This window comes from Canis aureus, chromosome 13 (genome assembly GCF_053574225.1).
Source record: "Canis aureus isolate CA01 chromosome 13, VMU_Caureus_v.1.0, whole genome shotgun sequence".
In the NCBI taxonomy this organism is placed as follows: Eukaryota; Metazoa; Chordata; class Mammalia; order Carnivora; family Canidae; genus Canis; species Canis aureus.
The window spans coordinates 14,668,754-14,689,935 of NC_135623.1; the positions used below are offsets into that span (position 1 = coordinate 14,668,754).

The 21,182-nt window shown below is 58.5% G+C and overlaps 1 protein-coding gene across 1 annotated transcript in view; it reads left to right on the plus strand.

Moving 5' to 3' along the window:
* The window catches only part of CSMD2 (CUB and Sushi multiple domains 2), a 495,152-nt gene that overhangs the window by 331,994 nt on the left and 141,976 nt on the right, over positions 1–21,182 (plus strand). Inside the window, 3 exon segments of the mRNA XM_077844850.1 lie at positions 1,874–2,030; positions 3,072–3,263; positions 7,291–7,417. Coding sequence (XP_077700976.1) covers positions 1,874–2,030; positions 3,072–3,263; positions 7,291–7,417 — 476 coding nt within the window.

Below are 21,182 nucleotides of genomic sequence, written 5' to 3' on the forward strand. Positions count from 1 at the left end.
AAAGCCTGGAAAGATCGTCACCCAAATGTTGTGCGTGCTAAAAGTTGTTTCCATCTTCTGTATGCTCTTCTGTTTTATAAGTTTCCCGCAATGAATATTTTATCATAATGACACATTATGAACATCTTTTTTTTTGCCCTTAAGGAGTTAGAATGAATTATGCTTGGAAATTAAGGAAATAATCCTGTTCCCGTTATACTTTTATTAATTAACAATAATCCCTTAACGTCTTCATATATCCAGTGAATGTTCAAGTTTCCAATTATCTCATAAATGTCCTGATTTTTCTTAAATTTACAGTTTATCTGAATCAAGATCCCAAATAAGGCCCATACATTGGATTGGTTGTCTTATATGGTTTTTGATCAATAGGTTTCTGCCTCCATCTTTTTTTTTTTCTCCATCCCTTGTCATTTATTTGTTGAAGAAGTCCGGTAACTTGCCCAGCGTCATTTCTCATATTCTGGGTTTTGCCGAACATGCTCCCAGAGTCTCATTTCATATCCCCTCCGTCCTCTGTATTTCCTGTAAGTTAGAAATTGGATCTAGGGACTTGATACGATTCAGGTTTGATTTTTTTTTTTCATTTTTTTCTTTCTTTTTTTTTTTTTTTTAGCAAAATAACTCCGTAAGTAGTGGTGTTCATGATATCTGATTGTTTCCCGTATGGTGATGCCGGCAAGCGCTGATGACTAATGCCTTGATCAGCTCCTTCCGATTGTGTCCGTGGGTACAAATATTTTTATTTAACGACTTGGATGCCCCAGTGGGCTCAACCCTTTGAACTGGAGTCATCTCTCTGTTGGAATTCCGAATTCTCTCAATCTATCCGCGGTCTCGTACACGGAATCCGGAAACAGACGTGAGGCTCCCAGGGGCCTACACAAATCCCTGCAACATGCAGCGCTGTTAGCTGGAAGGATGGCTTCCCTTAGAAGGCTTGGCTTCATAAATAGTGGAATGGAAATATTGTTCCAATTTGCTGGCAGCTGGCACCACATCCTGGGCCGTGCACAAATATTCATCACCCACCCATAGATCCCATCTTTGATATTTACCAGAGCACCGGGGGGGTGGGGGGGGGGCCTGCACTCAATCACAACTTCTGTTGTTATTTGTACAATTATCTGGAAAAGAGCAGCAACCTCAGGACCTGGGGGGCCAGTTCATTATTCCGACGGTGGTTGCCTTTGCTTGTGCACCGAGGTTCAGGGGACAGATGGGCGTCAGGAAAGCCAGATGCCTGCACGCCCCCCGTTCCCTGCCCCGGCGAGCCCAGCAGGCCCTTACTGGGGCCTCGTTTTAGGAGGGAAGGGGGTAGAGGCCCAGCTGGGGGAAAGGAAAAACACCACGACGCGCCGGCCACGCTAACGCCGAGCCGCTGGATCCCAGGGGCCGTGTCCAGAAGGGCCGCCAGGACAGGCCAGTGCCACAGGGGCGTGGGGTCAGGGGAAGGTCGGTCGCTCATCTGGGAGGATGGGACTGTTTAGCAACACAGAGATGCTGGAAGCTTCCGGCGTGCCCGTCTGCAGAGACAGATGGCTCGGGCCTCCGTGCAGCCCCCGCCTGGCCTCCTCGGGCTGCGGGAGAGCAAGCCAGGGCCACGTGGGGCTCAGGGGACACAGCAGAGCTCCGCCACAAGGGTCGCGTCGACAGGCAGATCCTCGGGGCTGCATCCGTGCCAGGCGGGCCGGGCAGAGAGGCGGCGGCGGGTGGAGACGAGGGGCCCGACTCCCGCCCCCTGCTTGCTCACCGTGTCGCGTCCTGGCGCTCGTCCTTGGTGCTCCGCTCCCAGAACGCAGGCTGTGGGGGGACGAACTGATGCGGCCGCGCTGACACGGGGTCGGGGGCTGGGGGGGTCTTGTCCACCCAGGTCTACGACGGCAGCAACAACTCGGCACGCCTGCTGGGGGTGTTCAGCCGTTCGGAGATGACGGGGGTGACCCTGAACAGCACATCCAGCAGCCTGTGGCTTGATTTCATCACGGACGCCGACAACACTAGCAAGGGCTTTGAGCTGCACTTTTCCAGTAAGTCCTTGTTGCCTCCATGTGGACTGCGACATCGGACTAGCCCCGGCCCCTCAGACGGGTGGGGGGCGGGGGGACAGCAGGCGTCGCGGATGAGGTGCCGCCTCCTCCAGGACCTGCACCTGCGCTCTGTGGGGGGCAGTCACCCGCATCCAGCTCTGGGGTCCCGTCTGGGGCTGCCCGAGACGCCAGGCCTGCCCATGACCCACTAGAGCTTCTGAGACACAGGCAGCCCGGGGGGCCCAGCGGTTCAGCACCTCCTTTGACCGAGGTCGTGACCCCAGGATCCCGGGATCGAGTCCCACATCGGGCTCCCTGCATGGAGCCTGCTTCTCCCTCTGCCTGTGTCTCTGCCTCTCTCTCTCTGTGTCTCTCATGAATAAATAAATAAAATCTTTAACAAAAATAAAATAAAATGAGACCTAAACACTGAGGCTTGCAGCTAAAGCAACCAAGCGCAGCCTCCCCTAATCACAGCATTTACGCAGCGATGTCCGGCCAGATGCAAAAAAAATGCAAAGACCAACCGAGGCTGAGAAGGCCGGAGGCGGGGGAGGCCTAGGCGCCTGGCTCTGCAGACGCCGACGTCGGGGCGAGTGTTGGTCACGCGGCTTCCACCTCAGTGGGGCCCCCGAGGTGCCTCCTGCCTGGGCTCCGGGCCGCGGGGCCGCGGGGTCAGTGCCTGCAGCGGCGGCAGCAGAGGCAGGCTGAGTGGAGTCGTGTGCGAGTTCCACATCTGTGGCCTGAGTGGGGCCAGGTCGGCATTTGGGGCTCCCCGCCCCCCCAGGTCCCCGGGCTCGGCGGGACGGTGGCACTTCGAGACCTGAGCTGGGGGCACCGCGGCCTCGGGGGGAGCGGCCCCACTGGCTGCGTGCTCGGGGGCCACATGGAGGACACAGAAGCCCCAGCCCTGTGCCTGGGACCCCGAGCGGGAAGCCGTCCCCTACCCCCTGCGCGGCGGCCCGGGTGCACCTGCAGTGGAGGGAACACAGAGCACTGCCTCCGCTGCGCCGGCCTCACCCATGTCTCCTCCCGTGGCAGGTTTCGAACTCATCAGGTGTGAGGACCCGGGCACCCCCCAGTTCGGCTACAAGGTCCACGATGGAGGCCACTTTGCCGGGAGCTCCGTGTCCTTCAGCTGTGACCCGGGGTACAGCCTGCGGGGCAGTGAGGAGCTGCTGTGTCTGAGCGGAGAGCGCAGGACCTGGGACCGGCCCCTCCCCACCTGTGTCGGTAGGAGGCCCCTTGCTCCTCCAGGGACCCCCGGGCGCCCCGGCCCCCCCACCTCCCCTCAGGCTCCCCTCGCGTTCCCAGCCCTCAGCGCCCTGCAGCAGCGCACCGAGGCGGCGGCTGGACCCCGTCAGCCCCACATGCTGGTAATGCCGGCAACAGAGGCCGCGGGGGCGTCAGTTAGGGGGAGGGGGAGCAGCTGCCTGGGCTTCCGGGGCCCTGCGACACCCAGGCTCCGGCTCACTCTGGGCCTCAGTTTCCCTGCATGCAAAATGGGGCTTATGCTCCCTTTCCTGGGCCAAGTTAGAAGAAAGAGTAAGATAATGATGATCCATGTCACTGTTGAGAAAGAACATAATGATGAGCCGCCGCTTCCTAAGCGCATGCTGCTTCTAGAAGGTAAACTGAGGCTCGCTGAGCTTCCTGCCCATGTCTCCGGACGGGAGGTGGCGGCCCAAGGCAGGAGGATGCAGTAGGCGGGACCCGTCCTTCTGTGTGGCTCACCCTTCCTACTGGTGCAGGTGCCCCCCCCCCCAAGCCTTCCCCTCCATCCCACCCACCTCGTGCCACAAGCTCGGTGTGTCTGTGCGGCAGGAACAGCGGGTGCCCACGCAGCGCCTCCCGCCAGAGCGGGTCCCGGCGGGCCTGGGTCAGTGCAGAAGCAGAGAAATGACACGAGTGCAGCACTCGGCCTGCCCCCGGGGCGCCAGGAGCCTGGTGACGGGCACACGCGTGACGAGCTCACGGCCGTCCGTGATGGCGACGCGCGGGGGAAGGAGGCTCCGCAGGACGTGCAAGGGTGGGGGGGGCCTTCCGGCCTGAGCAGGGGTGAGACCACAGGGGGAGCCGCGGCTAGGCGGGGGCAGCGCACACATTCTTCTCCCCTAGACAAGTGGTCCCCGCGGGACCTGCAACGCTGACACGACGGAGGGTCCAGAGGGGACGGGTTGAAGCCGACGGGGGACAGAGCTCGCGGCCCCCGAGTGGCCCCCGAACATGGGCCCCTTCCTCCCCACATCCCTGCCCCACCACGGGCCTGCATGCGTGTGCCGGGCCCCGTGACAGGCCCCAGGACCTTGGGCCAGAGCACGTCCCCGGCCAGCGGGCTGACACACGGGCCAGAGAACAGGAGGGACCCCGTAAGGTTCTGCGGGGCGGCACGTGTCCAGCCGGGCTGATCGTAGCGGCGCTAGGACGGGCATCTCAGCCCCGGAGGTGTCCCCCCCCCCGCAGGCCCCACTCGGGGGAGCAAAGCTGCGTGTCGGGTGGCGGGTATGTAGCCCCGCACGTCCCCCGGCTCCCGTCACCCGACCGTGGACGCTGCACCCCGCGAAGCCGCCGAGGCCCTAAGTGAGGATGGGCGGGAGGGCCAAGACCTGGTGGTCGGGCTGCCGCCTCCCCAGCCCCGGGGCCTCCAAATACCCCCTTGAGGAGGGCAGGGCTGGGCCAGGGGCCCGACAGCGTCCTGCCATTGCCCCCCAGCTCCCCCGTGAAGCCCTGGCCCCCTAGCCGCCCCGGGGAGGGCACGGCCAGCCCCCACCTGCCACCCGGAGCCCACCTTCCTCGGTTTCTTCTATGATTTGGCTCCGTCGCTCCCTTCCCTCAAAAGCCCCGCGGTCGCGCCCCCCCCCCCCCTCCGCTCATCTACACTCGGGGAAGGCGGGAGCCCTGTGGGCCTCCGGGCAGGAAACACTTACCACGCGGTCCCTAGTGCCGACGCCACAGCGGCTGCGGGTGTAAGGACATGAGGGCCCGGGGCCCAGGCCCCCTAGAGCCCTGGGAAGGAGGCGCACGTGCCTGGAGCATGGCCCGCGCGTTGGGGTAAAACCTGCTCACCCGGAAACGGAGGCACAGGAGGACAGCGGCCACCGGCCCCGGGGGTGGGCCCAGGAGGTCCCCGGGGGGTGGCTATCGGCGGCAGGAGCACGGCAGGTGCACGTGGAGGCGGAGGAGGCCTCGTGAGGCCCGACTGGACCGCGGGCTGTTGGAGGGGTCCTGGGGGTGTCGGGGGCCCCTGGGGGTGTCAGGAGAGGCCTAGGGGATGTTGGGACCAGGGGGGCCCCAGGGGGTGTCGGGGGCCTCAGGGGGGCCCTGGAGGTGTCGGAGGGCCCCAGGCATGTTAGGGGGGTTTGGGGGGGTCCAGGAGGTGTTGAGAGGCCCCTGAGGCTATCAGGAGGAGGCCCCGGGAGGTGTCAGGAGAGGCCCGGGGGGTGCTGGGGGCCCCAGGGGTGTCAGGGGGGCCTCAGGGGAGCCTCCAGAGGTGTCAGGGGCCCAAGGGGTGTTGGAAGCCCCCAGGGCTGTTGGGAGGAAGCCCCAGGCGGTGTCAGGGGAGGCCCTGGGAGGTGTCAGGGGGACCTAGAGGGTGTCGGGGGCCCCTGGGACGTGTCATGGGGTCCCAGGGGGTGTCAGGGGGCCCCTAGGGCTGTCAGGAGGAAGCGCCGGGAGGTGTCAGGGGAGGCCCGAGGGGTGTCAGGGGGCCCTGGGGGTGTCAGGAGGCCCTGGGAGGTGTCAGGGGCCCAGGGGGTGTCGGGGTGCCCCAGGGGGTGTCGGGGGGCCCCTAGGGCTGTCGGGAGGAAGCCCCAGGAGGTGTCAAGAGAGGCCTGGGGGTGTCGGGGCCCAGGAGGCCAAAGGGATCCTCGCCGTCACTTGGGCTTCGTTCCAGGAAGGGAGGTTGGAGGCCCCCAGAGGCCTGGTGGGTTTGCACCCTAGAAGGGTCCTTGTGGTGGTGCTGCCCGGGCGGCTGGGGTGCAGGGCAGGTGGCCGGGGCCTGGGCCAAGGCTCCAGCAGTGGGGCCCAGGGCACGGGTGTCACAAGCGCCTCAGGGGTTCGGGCTGAGGCTCAGAGGCAGGTCCCTCTGCGGGGAGAGGAGGCCGGGGACCCCCAGCTTCTGACCCGGCCCCGCCCCACCCCGTCCACCAGGACCCCTGCATCTCCTCCTCCCCCTGCACCCCCCCCCCCGCCTCCCAGGCCCCCCTGCTGGGGCTGCTGGGGCAGGAGACGCTCGTCCCCTGAGCCGTCACCTGCCGCAGGTGTGAGTGGAGGTGGCCCCTGGCCCGTGGGCCCTCGACGGGGCTGCCGAGTGTCTGTGCGTCCGTGCGCCTCACTCCCCGAACCCGCCCCACGGCCCACGGGGCTCAGACTCCAGCGGCTGCTCTCCGCGGGGGCTGCAGGGACGTCGGCCCTGTACTGAGGGGCTTTTTTAAAAACAGCCTTGTTGAGCTTGATTCGCAGCCCGGACACGTCCTTTGCAGCAGCGGCCACGATCTGGGTTTGGACACAGTGTCCATGCGGCACAGCCCCCCACAGCCCCCGCTTGCCCCCCGCGTGCCCACGCTCTCCAGGCCCGCGGAGCCGCCCCCGCCCTTCCTCCTGGTCACGGGCCGCTCCGTCCCACTGACCACACCAGGCCGGTCATCGCGTCAGCGGGTGGACCCCTGGCTGCTTCCGTCTCTGGGCCGCATTCTGGCGAGTGGGCGCGTTTCCTTCCCGCGGAAGTTCCACATCTGAATCCCCGGTGGGATTCCGGGGTCAGGTGCTGACCTCCAACCCCCTCCCCCCGCAGCGAGGAACCGGGAAGCCGTTGCCTGAAGCAGCTGCGCCCCGTTGCCGTCCGCTGGCGCAGGTGTCTGTCGGGTCCCAATTTCTCCGCGCGGACACCCCTCGTGTCTGGCCCTTTGCCTGCAGCCGTCCTCGGGGACGCCGTTGTGCCCGTCGTCGTCTGCACTTCCCAGACGGTTGATGATGTCGAGCACTGCCACGGGCTGCCGGCCATTTGTCCACCTTCTTGGAAGAAACGTGTGTTGAGATGCTTTGCCCACGGTCGAGTCGGGCTGTTTGCCTTTTCACGGTTCGGTGCTGGGGTCCCTCGTAGGCGCTGGATACGGCTTCCACCCAGGGACCTGTCCCTGCCTGTGCTCAGTCACCTGCAGGGAGCAGAGGGGACTCGGGCATAGTGACAGGAGGAGCCGCTGAGTCTGCCGGCAGCGCAGGCCACCCCATAAAGCTCACTTTTTTGGGGGATTTCTTCCAGCTGAGTGTGGAGGGACCGTGAGAGGAGAGGTGTCGGGGCAGGTGCTGTCCCCTGGGTACCCGGCTCCCTACGAACACAATCTCAACTGCATCTGGACCATCGAGGCCGAAGCCGGTTGCACCATCGGGTAAGTGCCAAGGGCGGCCAAGCATCCGCAGCGTCATCGCCGGGCGGCTCAGCTATGGGTGGCCCTGCACCCCCCCCCCCCCGGAGGCCCCAGTGACCCGCAGCAGGGCCTCTAACCCCAGCCTGCCGAGAGGTCCGTGCAAAACCCGGCAGGCCGGTCTCGGCTGCACAGGGCTGTGTTCAAGTCCAGCCGCTCTCTGGCCTCGGTGGCACAGTCACAGCCGAGTGGCCGAGGGCGGAGCTCGAGGTCATATGGACGCCAGCGCGAACCCCAGCCCTGCCACCTGCGGGGTGCGGGCTTTGGGCACAGCCCCTACCCTTCCACGCACGCGAGCATCTGACCAGCAGGAACCATTGACGGGAGCCCCCAGGTCCCAGAAGAGAGGCCTGTAGCCGTGCACTGCGACCCCAGGCCCGGCGCGGGTGTCATGAGTTCGCCCACGGCCCCGATAGGAGGTGCCGCGGGTCAGGCCCCGTGTGCTGGACGAGAACGCCGGGCTCCCGGGGTAGGGGGGGACGCCTAGAGCATCCACGTTGGCCCAGGAGGCTCGGGCGAGAACCCGGGTTTCCTGACTGTTCACGCTGTTCACGCGGCTGCCCAAGCTGGGCCTCGAGCTCTGGCGTGGGTCGGGCGGCGGGTGCGGAGGTCTGGGTGTGGGGGTCTGGGTGCGGGGGCTGCTCCGGGTGGGAGGGAGCCCCGGTGGGGTCCAAGCACAGCTGTCCCAGCAGGGCGTTCGCGCGCACGGGAAGGAAACGGGCGGAGGGTGCACGGGGCGTGGGGGGGCTGGACGGGAGGGTCCTGGGCTCCCAGCGGGATGGACCTTAGACTGTTGGACTGAAGAAACACATGAGGTGTTGCTGCATGCAAGGGTGTGCAGAGGGGGTGTGCAGGGCGCTGGGGGCACCTCTGGGCCTGTGTCCCTGCGGCCCTCCCCGCGGCGCTCCTCCCTGCACCCGCCGCCTTCTGTCTGAAACTGTCCTCGCTGCCGCATCACGCGCCTCAGGCAGCCCAGCCCCAGGCGCCCCGTCTTGGGCTCCAAGGAGTCACGTCCGCGGCCTGCATTTCCCTCACAGCCCTGCCGCCTCCGTCCCGCTCCGAGCCCCCGCCTGGCCTCCGCCCGCGGCCTCTCTCTGCGGGCACCTGCCCCCGCAGGCACCCGGGCACCTGCCTCCGGGGGAGCGAGCGGGGCGGGGCTGGCGGGGCCCTGAGAGTCCGTGGGCGCAGGTTCCCCAAGCAGAGTGTGGGGCGGCCGGGCGGGCTCCACGCTGCGCGTCCCTGTGAACCTGGACGCTTCCCTGCCGCCCCACCTCGGCGTCGCGAACCACCACGCGGCGCTGCGGGCAGGGGCTCAGGCCCTGGGCACTGCGGGCAGGGAGAAGCCCTGCGTGCGGTGGGTGCACCGGGTGGTCGGGGTCGGGCGAGGAGCGGCAGGCGGGGGAGCAGAGGTGTTGGCCTGGGAAGGGTGATGCCAGGACGGGGGCGGGGTGGGGCAGGTGGGGGTGCGGGGTGCAAGTGGGGCGGTGCAGGGGCTGCAGGGCCCTAGGCGGGGGGGTATGGGGCACAGGTGGGGGTGCAGGGGTGCAGGTGGGGGGTGCAGGGTGCAGGTGGGGGGTGTGGGGTGCAGGTGGGAGGGCGGGGGTGAGGATAGGGCCCTAGGTGGGAGGCGACGGGGACGCAGGCACAGGCAGGAGGCCACCCTGGGGGAGCGGCCAGCCTCTGGGGACCCAGGCCGCAGTCGGCTTAGGAGGCCGGGCCCTGGGGAGGGTGCAGGGTGGAGGATTAGGGGCGACGCAGGAACCACTGACCCGGCCCCCTAGCCGGTCTCCTCGGTACTCGTGGGAGGTGCCGTCTCTGTGTCCCTGGGTTTGAGCCTGACACGCGACAGCAAGACCCTCAGAAGCTGAGCCAGAGGCTCGGGAGGCGCCGCCTGCCCACCCCACGCCTGCCGTGAACCAGCCGCCACCACGAGTGCTTTGCCATATTCAAGGTCCCTGCGTCCTTATTTCCTGTTGCCCGTTTCCTCCCGCTGAGCCCCTCGAGGGCACGGGGGTCACCCCCCGGGGTCCCCCTGGTGCTTCTTCCCAAATACCTTGACCGCCTTCTACGGCACAGGACGCACCCCCTTCCTGGCAGAGCAACGGGCGGCACAGCCCGACCCCGGCAGGATCCCCTGGAGGGGGGCAGGCCCGGGGGGCGGGGGGGGCAGAGCGGCCATGTGGGGCCAGGGCTGGGGATCCACCAGGGACTTGCAGGCGGGTGACGACCACTGTCACAGGGCGGTGAGTGCGGGGTCAGGACCCAGAAGAGCCCTGCAGGGTGAGGCGGTGGGGGGGGGGGGGCGGGTCTTCCCCCGAGGCTGAGGCCGCACATGGGGAGCGCGGGGCAGGGGCAGCACAGTCCCCCCGCGGAGCTCCTGGGACCCCTGGTACCCCTGGGACCTAACCAGGAAGCGGAGGGGCTGCAGCGGCCGGGGGACGACCCCGACACGGCCTTTCTCGTTCCTTCCCGGCCCATGGCCTCCCCCTGCCCTGCTCACGTGGACGCCAGCCCGCCGCCTCTTCTCTGCCCAGGCCTTCCCCGTCCCCCTCCTTCCCTATGTCCCTGTCCTTCCCCTCCTGCCCCACGTCCCCCTCCTGCCCCGTGTTCCCCTCCTTCCCCTCCTTCCCCTCCTGCCCCGTGTCCCCCTCCTTCCCCTCCATCCCTGTCATCCTTCCGTCCTCCCCCCTTCCCCCTCGCCCCCTCCTCCCCTCCATACTCCGCCCGCCCCCCTCACTTGCATAACCCGCAGCAAAGTGAAGGGAATTCACTGTCAGGCCTCATTAAGACAAACACGAAAAAAACCCTTTTGTTTGAGTCCTTGTGTGGAGTAAGGTCTGGTAATTATTTTCCCAACAGGTATATCTTTATAGGATGTTTCTATGTTAAAAAAGTACATACATATACATACGCCTTTTTCAACAACTCCGAGTGTGAGTAATAACTGGGTAGAGAGGAGAGGTGTCCTCCTCCTCCTGTGTCCTGCCCCACGCCCCACAGATGACCGCTGGCGTCTGTTCTCCTCGCCCATCCCCAGGCGTGTGCCTCAGTGGCTCACTTGTGACTTCCCGCCTGGTCCCCTCGTACTATCCTGTCCATGTACAGACGCGAGCCTCATCCCGCCCAACGGCCACGCAGGAGTCTGCGGGAGCACAGCCCCCACTTAGTTTCCTCCTCCACTATTAACGATATTTTCAGCATTCACTGCAGCGAACGTCCTTACACACGAGTCTTGGACGGCTGTCCAGGGGTTTCCTGCGGAGGGTGCTGGAGGGAGGCTGCCGGGCGCAGCGGGTGAGCATCTCCCTCCGGCCCAGGCCGTGACCCCAGGGTCCCGGGATCGAGTCCCACGTCGGGCTCCCTGCATGGAGCCTGCTTCTCCCTGTCTGTGTCTCTGCCTCTCTCTCTGTCTCTCATGAATAAATTAGCAAAATCTTAAAAAAAAAAAAACTAAACTGCAGTGTAGATGTTTTGACCCGAGTATTTAATTTTTTTTTAAAACATACCAATTAGTTGTACATATTTTATACGACTTTTTTTTTTTTTTTTGTCATTTGACTTTGGGAATTTTTGTCTTCTTCATGTTCCACATATTTGAAAAAAGTGAAAAGAGCACAGGGTTTCATATATTTCTTCTCCGTCGAAGGCATTATGCTTTTCTTTCAAACAAAAAGGCGACACTCGGATGTTGCTTTCTTTTGCGTTTAGCTCTTCCCGCCGTTAGCCGAGTTGATGTGTTTGCCTTTGTTTTTCCTCTAGTGATTTGAAAGTTCTGTATCCTTTTCTTTTCTTCTGCCAACGATCTCGTGATCTTTCATTAATTCTGTTTTCAACACCATTTATCTTGTTGTCCTTTATTTTCGGAATCTTGTTGCTGCTTTCATTTTTACTTTAAGGAAACTATTGCTTTTTGTGTTCAGATTGCTCCTGACAGCTTGCTTTTGGGTTTTTCTTTTTTTTTTTTTTTTCGATGCATTACCATCTAGCATCTCCCCGAGAATGCTATTTATGTTTTGTTTTACAAGGTCTTCTATTTTTTTATTCCTCCATTTATTACATTTTGCAGTTGGCGCATTTCCTCCTTTTTCCAGCCCAGGGGTTTTGTTGTTCCTTCAGTATTGAGTCGTTCGTGCAGAGCCGGACTCTGGCACCGGGACGCCCCCCGCTCTGACCTCAGGCTGGCGCTCCAGGCCCATTTTCTCCGTCAAGCGCAGATGCAAGACGGTCCTTTACGACCCGAGGTAGCTGTGGGGATACGTGAGTTAACGTACCCGGACACTCAGAACAAGGCCTGCAGGGAAGTCCCAGGTGGTGAGCACCCCCTCCTGCGGCTGGGGAGGTGGTTGACCCCTTGCCCAGACAGAGCAACCCAAGCCCAGCAGGCTGCATGTCAGCCCGTGGGGTCACAGGGTGGGCGCCGCGTGTCTGTGGGAGCAGGTGCCAGGCAGATGCGCCAGATGGGATGACACGTGGGAACACGCACAGGCCGGTCCCGGAAACCGTCCCGAGAGCACAGACAGGACAAGGCTTGCAGATGCCTCCCCTCACCCTGCCCCAGCCCCAGCTGAGCCCTGGAGGTGATCGGAGGGACCACAGGGTCAGCCTCACCCCAGCCGGACAGTCTCAGCCAAGAGTGCCCAGGAGGGACATCGGGGAGCTGCAGGGACCCCGTGTGGCCCTGGGTCAGGTCTGAGCAGGATCTCACCTCCCTGGCTGCGTGTGACCAGCACGGGCTGGCAGCCAGATTCGGCTCTTGAAGGGGGCCCGTGTGCAGCATTGGGCAGGTGTCTTTCCCTGAGTGGCAGGCATGGGACTGGCGGGCCAGCGGAGCCCATCCGGGCCTGGCAGCTAGCAGCAGCGCAGACAGGGAGCTGTGCCCTCCGGGTCGCTCCTTCCTGTGTGGTCCGTGCATACGATGCGGAAGTTTGGCCCCCGCGGATGAGACCTCTTCTCCGTTTCCAGTGTCGGGTTGGCGTTTTCTGACCTACAATTAGTGGCCCAGCTGGGAGGAAAATTAGAGAAGGGATGGGGACAAAGCCTTCTGCTCTCGGCCTCCCCTCTGCCTGACATTCACTGAGCACATACAGTGTACCGCTCTCTAGACCCAGTAGGACGTCCCCGTTTTACAGATGACACCACTGAGGCCCAGAAAGGGCTAAAGTCTCCCACTTACCCAGCGATGTGGGTTTCGGACCCGTTCCATCTCGCTCCCGTCTCTTTCTGACCCCGGTTTACGTTCCATTTAAGCAAACATGCATTGAACGCTTCCCCTGTGTCAGGACTGTGCAGTGGGAAACACGGGAGTTAGACGACGGCCCGTCCCTGTCTTCCAGGGGCTCACGTGCTACAGGGGAAATAGTGGAGCAAACAAGACAGGGTCGATCCCGTTCAGTCAGGGAGGAGCGAGGCCTGCAAGGCTTCCAGGAGGGGGAAGGGAGGAGGCACGACCCGAGGCCAAAATGTAGGTCTGTCACCACGGGGTGCTCCCTCCACGTGGGGACCACGCGGGGACCCGAGAGCCAAGTCGGGAGCTCTACACGGATCTCTCAGGAGCGGCGTTTGGTTCAATTAAAATAGTTGGAGCGTCTCCCCAGCGCCAGGCCTCCTGCCAGGTGCCGAGGTGTAAATATAAACAAGGAGCCGTCTTTTCCCTTGGAAGCCTCCGTCTCGTAGCCAGAAATGTTACCGGTTAGGAAAGGAAGCCGAGTCCCCGAGGAAAGCTGACTTCGACAGACGGAGGCTCGCTTTCCTCTTGGAAGGAGAATCTGCAGGTCCATCCAGCAGGTCCCAGGGCAGCCGCTCGGGAGGCCTCCGCCTCTCCTCCTGCTGTCCCATCCTCGGGCTCTGTCCTCCCGCCTGGCCCGGTTCGCGGCCCCGGCTCCCGGCCTGGGTCTCCGCTGCTGTCAGAGGGCGGAGGGCCAGGCGCAGAGCTTCCGCCTGGTGAGGGTGTGTGTGCCGATTCCGCCACAACCCCCGTCCTTGCAGGCATCTTCCTACATTTTATCAGTCAGAACTTGCCGTGTACGCCTGGCTTGGGAACGTGGGAAAAAATCCATTTTTGTTTTGCTTTTACAGTTTCAGGAGTAGAAGTGGATGAGAGTTTTTGGAAATGGAGTGCAGATCAACCGTCCTGTGGGGTCGGCTGCAGATTCTAACATAACGTGGTGAATGCTGTAGTAGAAGCAGGGGTGAAGCACAGACAAGGAGCATTTGCCAGGAAAATCCCTAATTGCAGGTGGCAGCTGGGGGCAGGACACGATGGAGGAGAGGAGCACGCTGGTCGCTCACCGTGCAGGGCGGAGCTGAGGCCTCCCAGGCACCTGAAAGGAAGGAAGGGGGATGCACGCGGCTGCTTCTAGAAGAGCCCATTGTCTGGGGGGACATCACGATAGCCCCATTCCTAAAAGGAGATCCCCAGTGGCGACTCAGGGGAGGGGTTGGCTGGGAAGCCAGGGGGGAATCCAGGACACGTGTCCTGGTTACGTTCAGAAGGACCGAGCCTTGTTTCTGAGTTCGGATCTGGTGAGGCTCGAGAGCCACCTGCGACTGGCTGCAAGGGGGGAAAAACGGGGGGGGAGGAGGAGCCCTAGGGCCCGTGGAGGCGGGGAGCCTTGCTGTTCTGGAAGCTTTGCTTTCTGCTCCTGATGCTCCTATTTAGCTAATGGTCCTAGTTTGTTGATTTTTAACCGTAGGGAGGCTTTTTAATGATTAATGCAAAGGGTGACCTGGAAGCTCCGTTCTTGGCTGTTGGAGGATTTTACCGAGAGTCAGAGGCTGCAATTCTGATGAACCAGAACCCCTGCCCCGTGGAGCTTGTCTTCCTCGGAGGAGCCCGGACCAGACAAAACAGGCAGCCGTGCCTGAGACCCGGAGTCCCCGCCTGCAGATTCCCATCAGTCACAGGGCTGCCGTCCCCCAGGGCGGTAAGCATCGCTTGCCTCCGACCGCAAGTGGGCAGCTGGCCCAGAGGAGCCAGAAGGCAGCAGGAGTGAAGCTTCTGTGTGTAGCTCTTGCCAGGAATTGCGGCCGCAGGTTTAGCAGCTTCCAGGAGGTTGGTCTTTGAGCAATGACAACGAGCTCAACCTTGGACAAGAAAGTCCGTGTACTTGCACCACAGGAGCCGACCTCCTGAAGGAGCTGAACAGAGACGCACACACCCGGCGGCACGTCCCTTGGTCTCAGCACACGGGGAACCATCAGAAGGCGCGGACGTGGATAACCCCGTCGGTGTCCATATAAGAGTGGGGGTGCTTGCTGCCAATTTGGTTTCCATGCATCGCTTTTAGGGAAAGAACACAAATTACATGAAATCCTGCAAGAATAACCCAGCTGACCTACCCTAGACAGGCGAATGGGCCAGCAGACACGAACTTGACCGTCTGATTACCATCCCAGAAATGATTTCCAGTGTTTCTTGGAGGGGGATTCCATCCAACCAAAGAAATGCAGACCTGCGTTCCCGACCACACTGCCCCAGATCTCGCCCTCTCAAAAGATAAGTAGACAAGCAAAGAGCAAATAAAGTAAACTCACGTGATGCCACTTAACACACACCGTCCCTAAAAGGGGGAATCATTTCCCTAAAGAGGAAGAGGAATGCATAAAGAAGATGAGGTCTATGTATACAATGGAGCATGGCTCAGCCATTAGAAACGACAAATACCCACCATTTGCTTCAACGTGGATGGTCCTGGAGGGGATTAGGAAGATATTTCCTGAAAAGACTTTATTCTAGTAAACAAAAGAAAATGTAAATGGATGAGAATGGATAATATTGTCATTTAAATGTAAGGAAGAGGGATGATGGGTAGCAGAAGGATAGATGGTGGACCGGGGAGGGGAGATCCTGAGCCAGAGCAGCGGTGATGGAGGTGAGGAAAGAAGGAAAAGCAGCCGACTCCACGGTAGGCCAGATCTACGAGGGCAGCACCTGCGTTGTAAGAAATAACAGCACTGAGATGAAGAGGCAAGCTGGAGGGCTGCGACTGCAGAGAACAAGTCTGCGGGTGTGGAAATGACGAAGGAGAAGTTACCGAGTGTGGGAGTCACAGTCGCCACCAGGAAGCACAGGTGGAGAAGAGCAGAAGGGGCGGAGGGGCGGAGAGGGGCTGGGGCGTCCTTGGTGGGTTGACCAGATGCACAGAGCTCCAGCCAAAATGGATTAGATGACAACTTGATGAAAAATGGATCCGTTCCAAGGATACTGAAAGATCCCCAACACCCTTTGGCAAAACACCCTCCCCAGGTAAGCATACAGCCAGTCCCCCTCAATCCACGTGCTCATTTACCAGAAACCAGCACCACACCAGGTCCAAGCCTCTTAAAATCTCTTCTCCATAACCTCAAAAGCCGAGACCGGTGGTGTTTGTGACACCCAAGAATCGTTGATGGAGCCAGGATATAATATGCACAAAAGCCCCAGGAAATTGCCACTCGGGCTTCTTGGAAAAACTCTCGGAGACGTTGCAGTGGGCTGACTGATGGCCCCCAAAAACATCAGGTTTTAATGACCGGAGCCTGTAAACGTTAGCTTATTTGGAAAAAGGATCTTTGCAGCTGTGATTAAATCAAGGCCCCAGAGATAGGGAGATTAACGTGGATTCCCTGAGTGGACCCTAAATGCAATCACATGAATCCTTACACAAGGGAAGCCGAGGGAGATTTTGTACATAGAGAGGTGAGGACACGCACGGAGATTGGGGTGATGCAGGGCGGGCTGAGGAACGCCAACAGCCGCCAGGGATGGGCGGGTTATTTCATGGAAAAAGTGCCCATGGCCTTAATAATGCCAACAGTCACAGATCTTTATGCAATAAGAAGCCTAACAACAAAACGGTAGAGTGACATCTGTCGTAAGTGTAAGACGCGGACAGCCGTGGAAGGACCTCCGTCAGGGTCTCCTGGGGGAGAAATCACAGAACCAGACCTGAGCTGGGTCTCTGGCTCCATGGCCTCTGTTTCTCCCTCTGGGTCATGCAGCCTCTCCAGGAGGCATGAACCTTTCTTTTTATGGACATTTCCTCCGGGAAGAATAAAGACCCATGTGCCCCCCCTAGAATCCCTGAGACCTCCAGGGCGGGTTCGGCTGCCGACAGGCAGTCACGGAGCCTTCGTTTATAAGGTGCCCATGATGAGAAAGAACCCGGTGCAAGGCCACCTGCCGAGGAAGGCTGGTACCAAGGCTGTATCCTACGTCCTGCATGTGCGCCTGCCCCGGCCTCCCCAAGCGCCGTCACCACGGTGACCTCAGTGACCTGGAGCTCAGGTTTGTTCTCTTGCTCGTGGAAGTGACAAGAGAGTATCTTTTCTACGGAGCACCGGCTGCCCCAGGGAAGGAGAGCGTCTCCTTTAGCTCCAGACACCAGTGCTTACTCTGGGCTCTGGTCCGTCTTCTCCGTTTGAGCTCTTAGGGTGGCAGGATGCTGTAATTATGATTGTCTGCTATTACGATCGTGGTTTAATTCTTGGTTTGCAGCCCCGTGACTCAGAAGGGGGCACTTTATAAGACAAGTATTATTTTCTTATTGTCGTTTCCAGTGTCACTGAGGATAATTTGGGCTGCAGTCTCATCTGGGGTCAGGCGTGATTTTGGACCCCCTTCCCCCTGCAGCAGCTGTTCATTCACGTATGGTTTTGCCCCGATGTAGAGATCCGCACAGGACTTGTGTCTGGGTCCCACCCGTCGTGTTCGTGGGGCGGCGACGGTCGGTCGGGAGGACCCAGGGCCCTTTCACTTGCTGGGATCGGTTTTCCAGGGGTTTCCGTGTGAGGGAGTCTTGCCCATGTCCAGAAACAACTGGAAAACGACACCCAGTCTGTCCTCTTCCCTGTCGTCCCCGCAGCCCCCCCAGGGAGCTGTTCAAACAAGTGACTGCGGTGAGTGGCCTGGTGCCGCGGCCTCTGGCCTTCGCCAAGGTGCTTCCCGCTGCCCGCGGAGGACCGTGGGCCCCTCCTCTCACCCCCTAGACCTTGTCACTGCCGGGCCTTGGACTTTAATCTGATCATGCGGTCAGCTAAGCCGAATGCAAGCACCTGGCATTTTTAATTCACGGCCTGGAAGGTCAGCCCTTTAACCGTGTGTACGACTCGCACGGCAAGGTGATAACTGCTGGGGCCCCCAGCCAGCCTCCTCCTCCCAAGGGGCGGGACAGAGCGGGAGCTCCGAGGTCAGACCTGACCTCGTGCATATAACGTACCTGGCTTGCTCTCAAACCAGCCCTTGACCTTGGACCAGTCGTTCAGCCCCTCGGAACCTCCGTGTTCTCATCTGTAAAGATGGGCTGATGCCACCTACAACATCAAGATGCTCACGGGGCAAAGCAGGACCACGCAAGGGCACGTCCTACACGCTGTGCCATATAAACAGGTTTCCCTTCGTCTCCACTGGGTCTCCTACTCTCTCCTCGCAGCTTTCCGTCAGGCTGCTCCTCCTGGGATTTCCTTCATTCGTCCGTGGATTCATTCACTCATTCTTTCAGTTATTCACCCACAGGGACTCCAGTCCTCCACCTGTATCTATGAAAGGATTTGCTCAGGAAATCCAGGAGATTTCACGTGAATCCTATTAAAACCAACTAGTAACTGAAAATTAAAAACGCACGCGCATATCCGACAATAAGTACGTAATGAAAAATTAAATCTCATTCACGTTGGAATAAAAAAAAAGAAATAAGAAGTATTCAAGAGGAAAAAAGGTAACAAAGAAGAAAACCATGAAGCTTTCCCAAGGTGCATGAAGAGCCCTAAAGAGATTAAGATATGTCCCGTGTTCCCGGCTGGGGAAGACGACGTAAAGGTAATCAATCCGTTTGCCCAGATGAGTCCACACATGTGTGCGATTCCAATCACACATCAAAATATCAATGGTATTGTTTTGGAACTTGTTAACTGTAAAGTTCATCTCAAAGGATAAATTTGGGAAAATAGCTAAGAAATTTGAAGTGGGGGGGCATGAAGGGGAATTTGCCCTTTGTAAGATTTGCCCTTTGTAAGCTGCGGAGGCATGTGTGCGGCACAAGTCGCATCACTTGAGACAAAGGAAGGAACCCTGGAACTGAAGGAGAACCGTCTAGAATCAGGCTCATGACCCAGACGACTCTTCAAAACCACGCGGGGAGTCCGGATTACACCTGGATTACTCGGTGACAGGGGTCTTCAGTCCCCCGGGGCCATGAGCCCCATCCCGAGTGCTGGGGCACGTTGTAGGCACGGAGGCTCCCGGAGTGAACACCTGGTCTCCCACTCGTGAAAATCATCCTCTCGCTGAGGACACAGGGAGTAGACAGGGGAACACACGGAGTGTGGACACAGGAGCTGCCCAGGAGCCAGCGATCAGGGCCTTCTGATAGTCAGGACCTCGACGAGGCCACCCGGACACGTGCTGGGGCAGTTGGGTGTCCATTTGAAAGCCGTGAGCCTATAAACCTCAAATGATAGAACTAACGAAGTTTAGGGACATAGTGACATTTGGCTTCGTAATCATTGTGGGAAGAAGAGGGTTTGCCCAAGCAGAACATGATGCCCAGTATCCCTCCAGGAAAAGATGACCATATCCGATTACACAAAATTAGTAGGTCCGGGTGCACCTGGGGGTCTCAGGCAGTAAGTGACCGACTCTTGGTTTCTGCTCAGGTCGTGACCTCAGGGTCCTGGGATCGAGCCCCATGCCTGGCTCTGCACTCAGTGGGGAGTCTGCTTGGGGGAGTCTCTCCCACTGCCTCCACCCCTCTCCCCCCAAAATAAATAAATAAATATTTTTTTTTAAGAAAATGGGCAGCCCAGGTGGCTCAGGTTTAACGCCGCCTTCAGCCCAGGGCATGATCCTGGAGACCCAAGTTCGAGTCCCGAGTCGGGCTCCCTGCATGGAGCCTGCTTCTCCCTCTGCCTGTGTCTCTGCCTCTCTCTCTCTCTGTGTCTCTCATGAATAAATAAATAAAATCTTTAAAAAAAAGGAATAAGTCTCCCACCAAAATACACCTATAAACAAAATTTAAAAAGACACCAGATGCTTAGAGAAAATATTAGCAAAAAAAAAAAAAAAAGTGATGCAGAGCATGTTCTCATGTGCGTGTTGGCCATGTCTAGGTCTTCCTCTGTGAGATTTCTGTTCATGTCTTTTGCCCATTTCATGATCGGATTGCTTGTTTCTTTGCTGTTGAGTTTGATAAGTTCTTCATAGATCTTGGAAACTTGATGGGATGAGCACTGGGTGTTATTCTATATGTCAGCAAATTGAACACCAATAAAAAATAAATTTATAAAAAAAAGAAAATATTAGCAATATATAAAAGAGAACTCAAAATATATGAAAGTAATAAATCAAAATCATCCTAGATTTGTAATTAACTGTAAACAGAATTCTAAAAGACAACCCAATTAAGATGGGTAAAGGCTATGAAAATACGGAAGTGAATAAATCTTTAAAAAAAAGGGGGGGGGATCCCTGGGTGGCGCAGCAGTTTGGCGCCTGCCTTTGGCCCAGGGCACGATCCTGGAGACCCGGGATCGAATCCCACAACGGGCTCCCAGTGCATGGAGCCTGCTTCTCCCTCTGCCTATGTCTCTGCCTCTCTCTCTCTCTCTCTCTCTGTGACTATCATAAATAAAAATAAATAAAAAAATTTTTAAAAAATAAAAATAAAAAAAAATTTAAAAAGGGGGAGGAGGGGATCCCTGGGCGGCTCAGCGGTTTGGCGCCTGCCTTTGGCCCAGGGCACGATCCTGGAGTCCCGGGATCGAATCCCACGTGGGGCTCCCTGCATGGAGCCTGCTTCTCCCTCCTCCTGTGTCTCTGCTTCTCTCTCTCTCGCTCGCTCTATGTCTATCATAAATAAATAAATAAATAAATAAATAAATAAATAAATAAATAAATCTTTAAAAAAATATGGAAGTGGCCAATAAATCATATGCAAAGATACGCAATGTAACTAAATGATCTGCACTTAAACACACTGGTGAGATTCCATTTTGGTCCAGCAGATGGGCAGGTATTTTAATATGGGATATATTTATAACATCATAATATCTGACGTGGATGAGGTGACCTCGAGGGAGAAGAGTCACACTGATCCTGTTTAGTGGGGCTATAAACAGACACAGTCACTTAAGAGAATAATCTAGAAACATTTACCCAACATGGTTAAGTGTGTACCTCTCTCCCCCCAAAAGCTCTCCCTACAGTCAACTGAAATATTAAAGAAAATGTGCAGAGGTTCATGCTGAGGGATGACTCCTTGCAGTCTTATGGGAGACTCCCATAAGTGAAATAGAACGATGTCCATTTTTCTAGGAAAAAAAAAATGAAGTATACGTCTTATGTCCATAACAACCATAAGTGAAGAAAGGGACATAAAATTATGTAAAATAGGGGCCCCTGGGTGGCTCAGTTGGTTAAGCGTCTGCCTTCAGCCCAGGTCATGATCCCAGGATCCTGGTATCAAGCCCCACATCAGGCTCTATCTCAAATAAATTTGAAAAAAACAAATATGTAAAATACGGTTGGTGGCGGGGGGTGCGTGTGTGCATGTGTGCACACCGGAGGGAAGTGTGCAAGGATGTGCACTGAGGCTGATCCCAGGTAAAAGGCTTTGGAGAACAGATTGGTTTGGGTAAGAGAGACGTTTTAAAGAATTTCAGTACTTCTGTATGTTGTTTGTCTTTTCTACCTTGAGCATGTCTTACTTTTATGATTTAAAGAGATTTTTTTTAAGGATTTTATTTTATTTTTAAA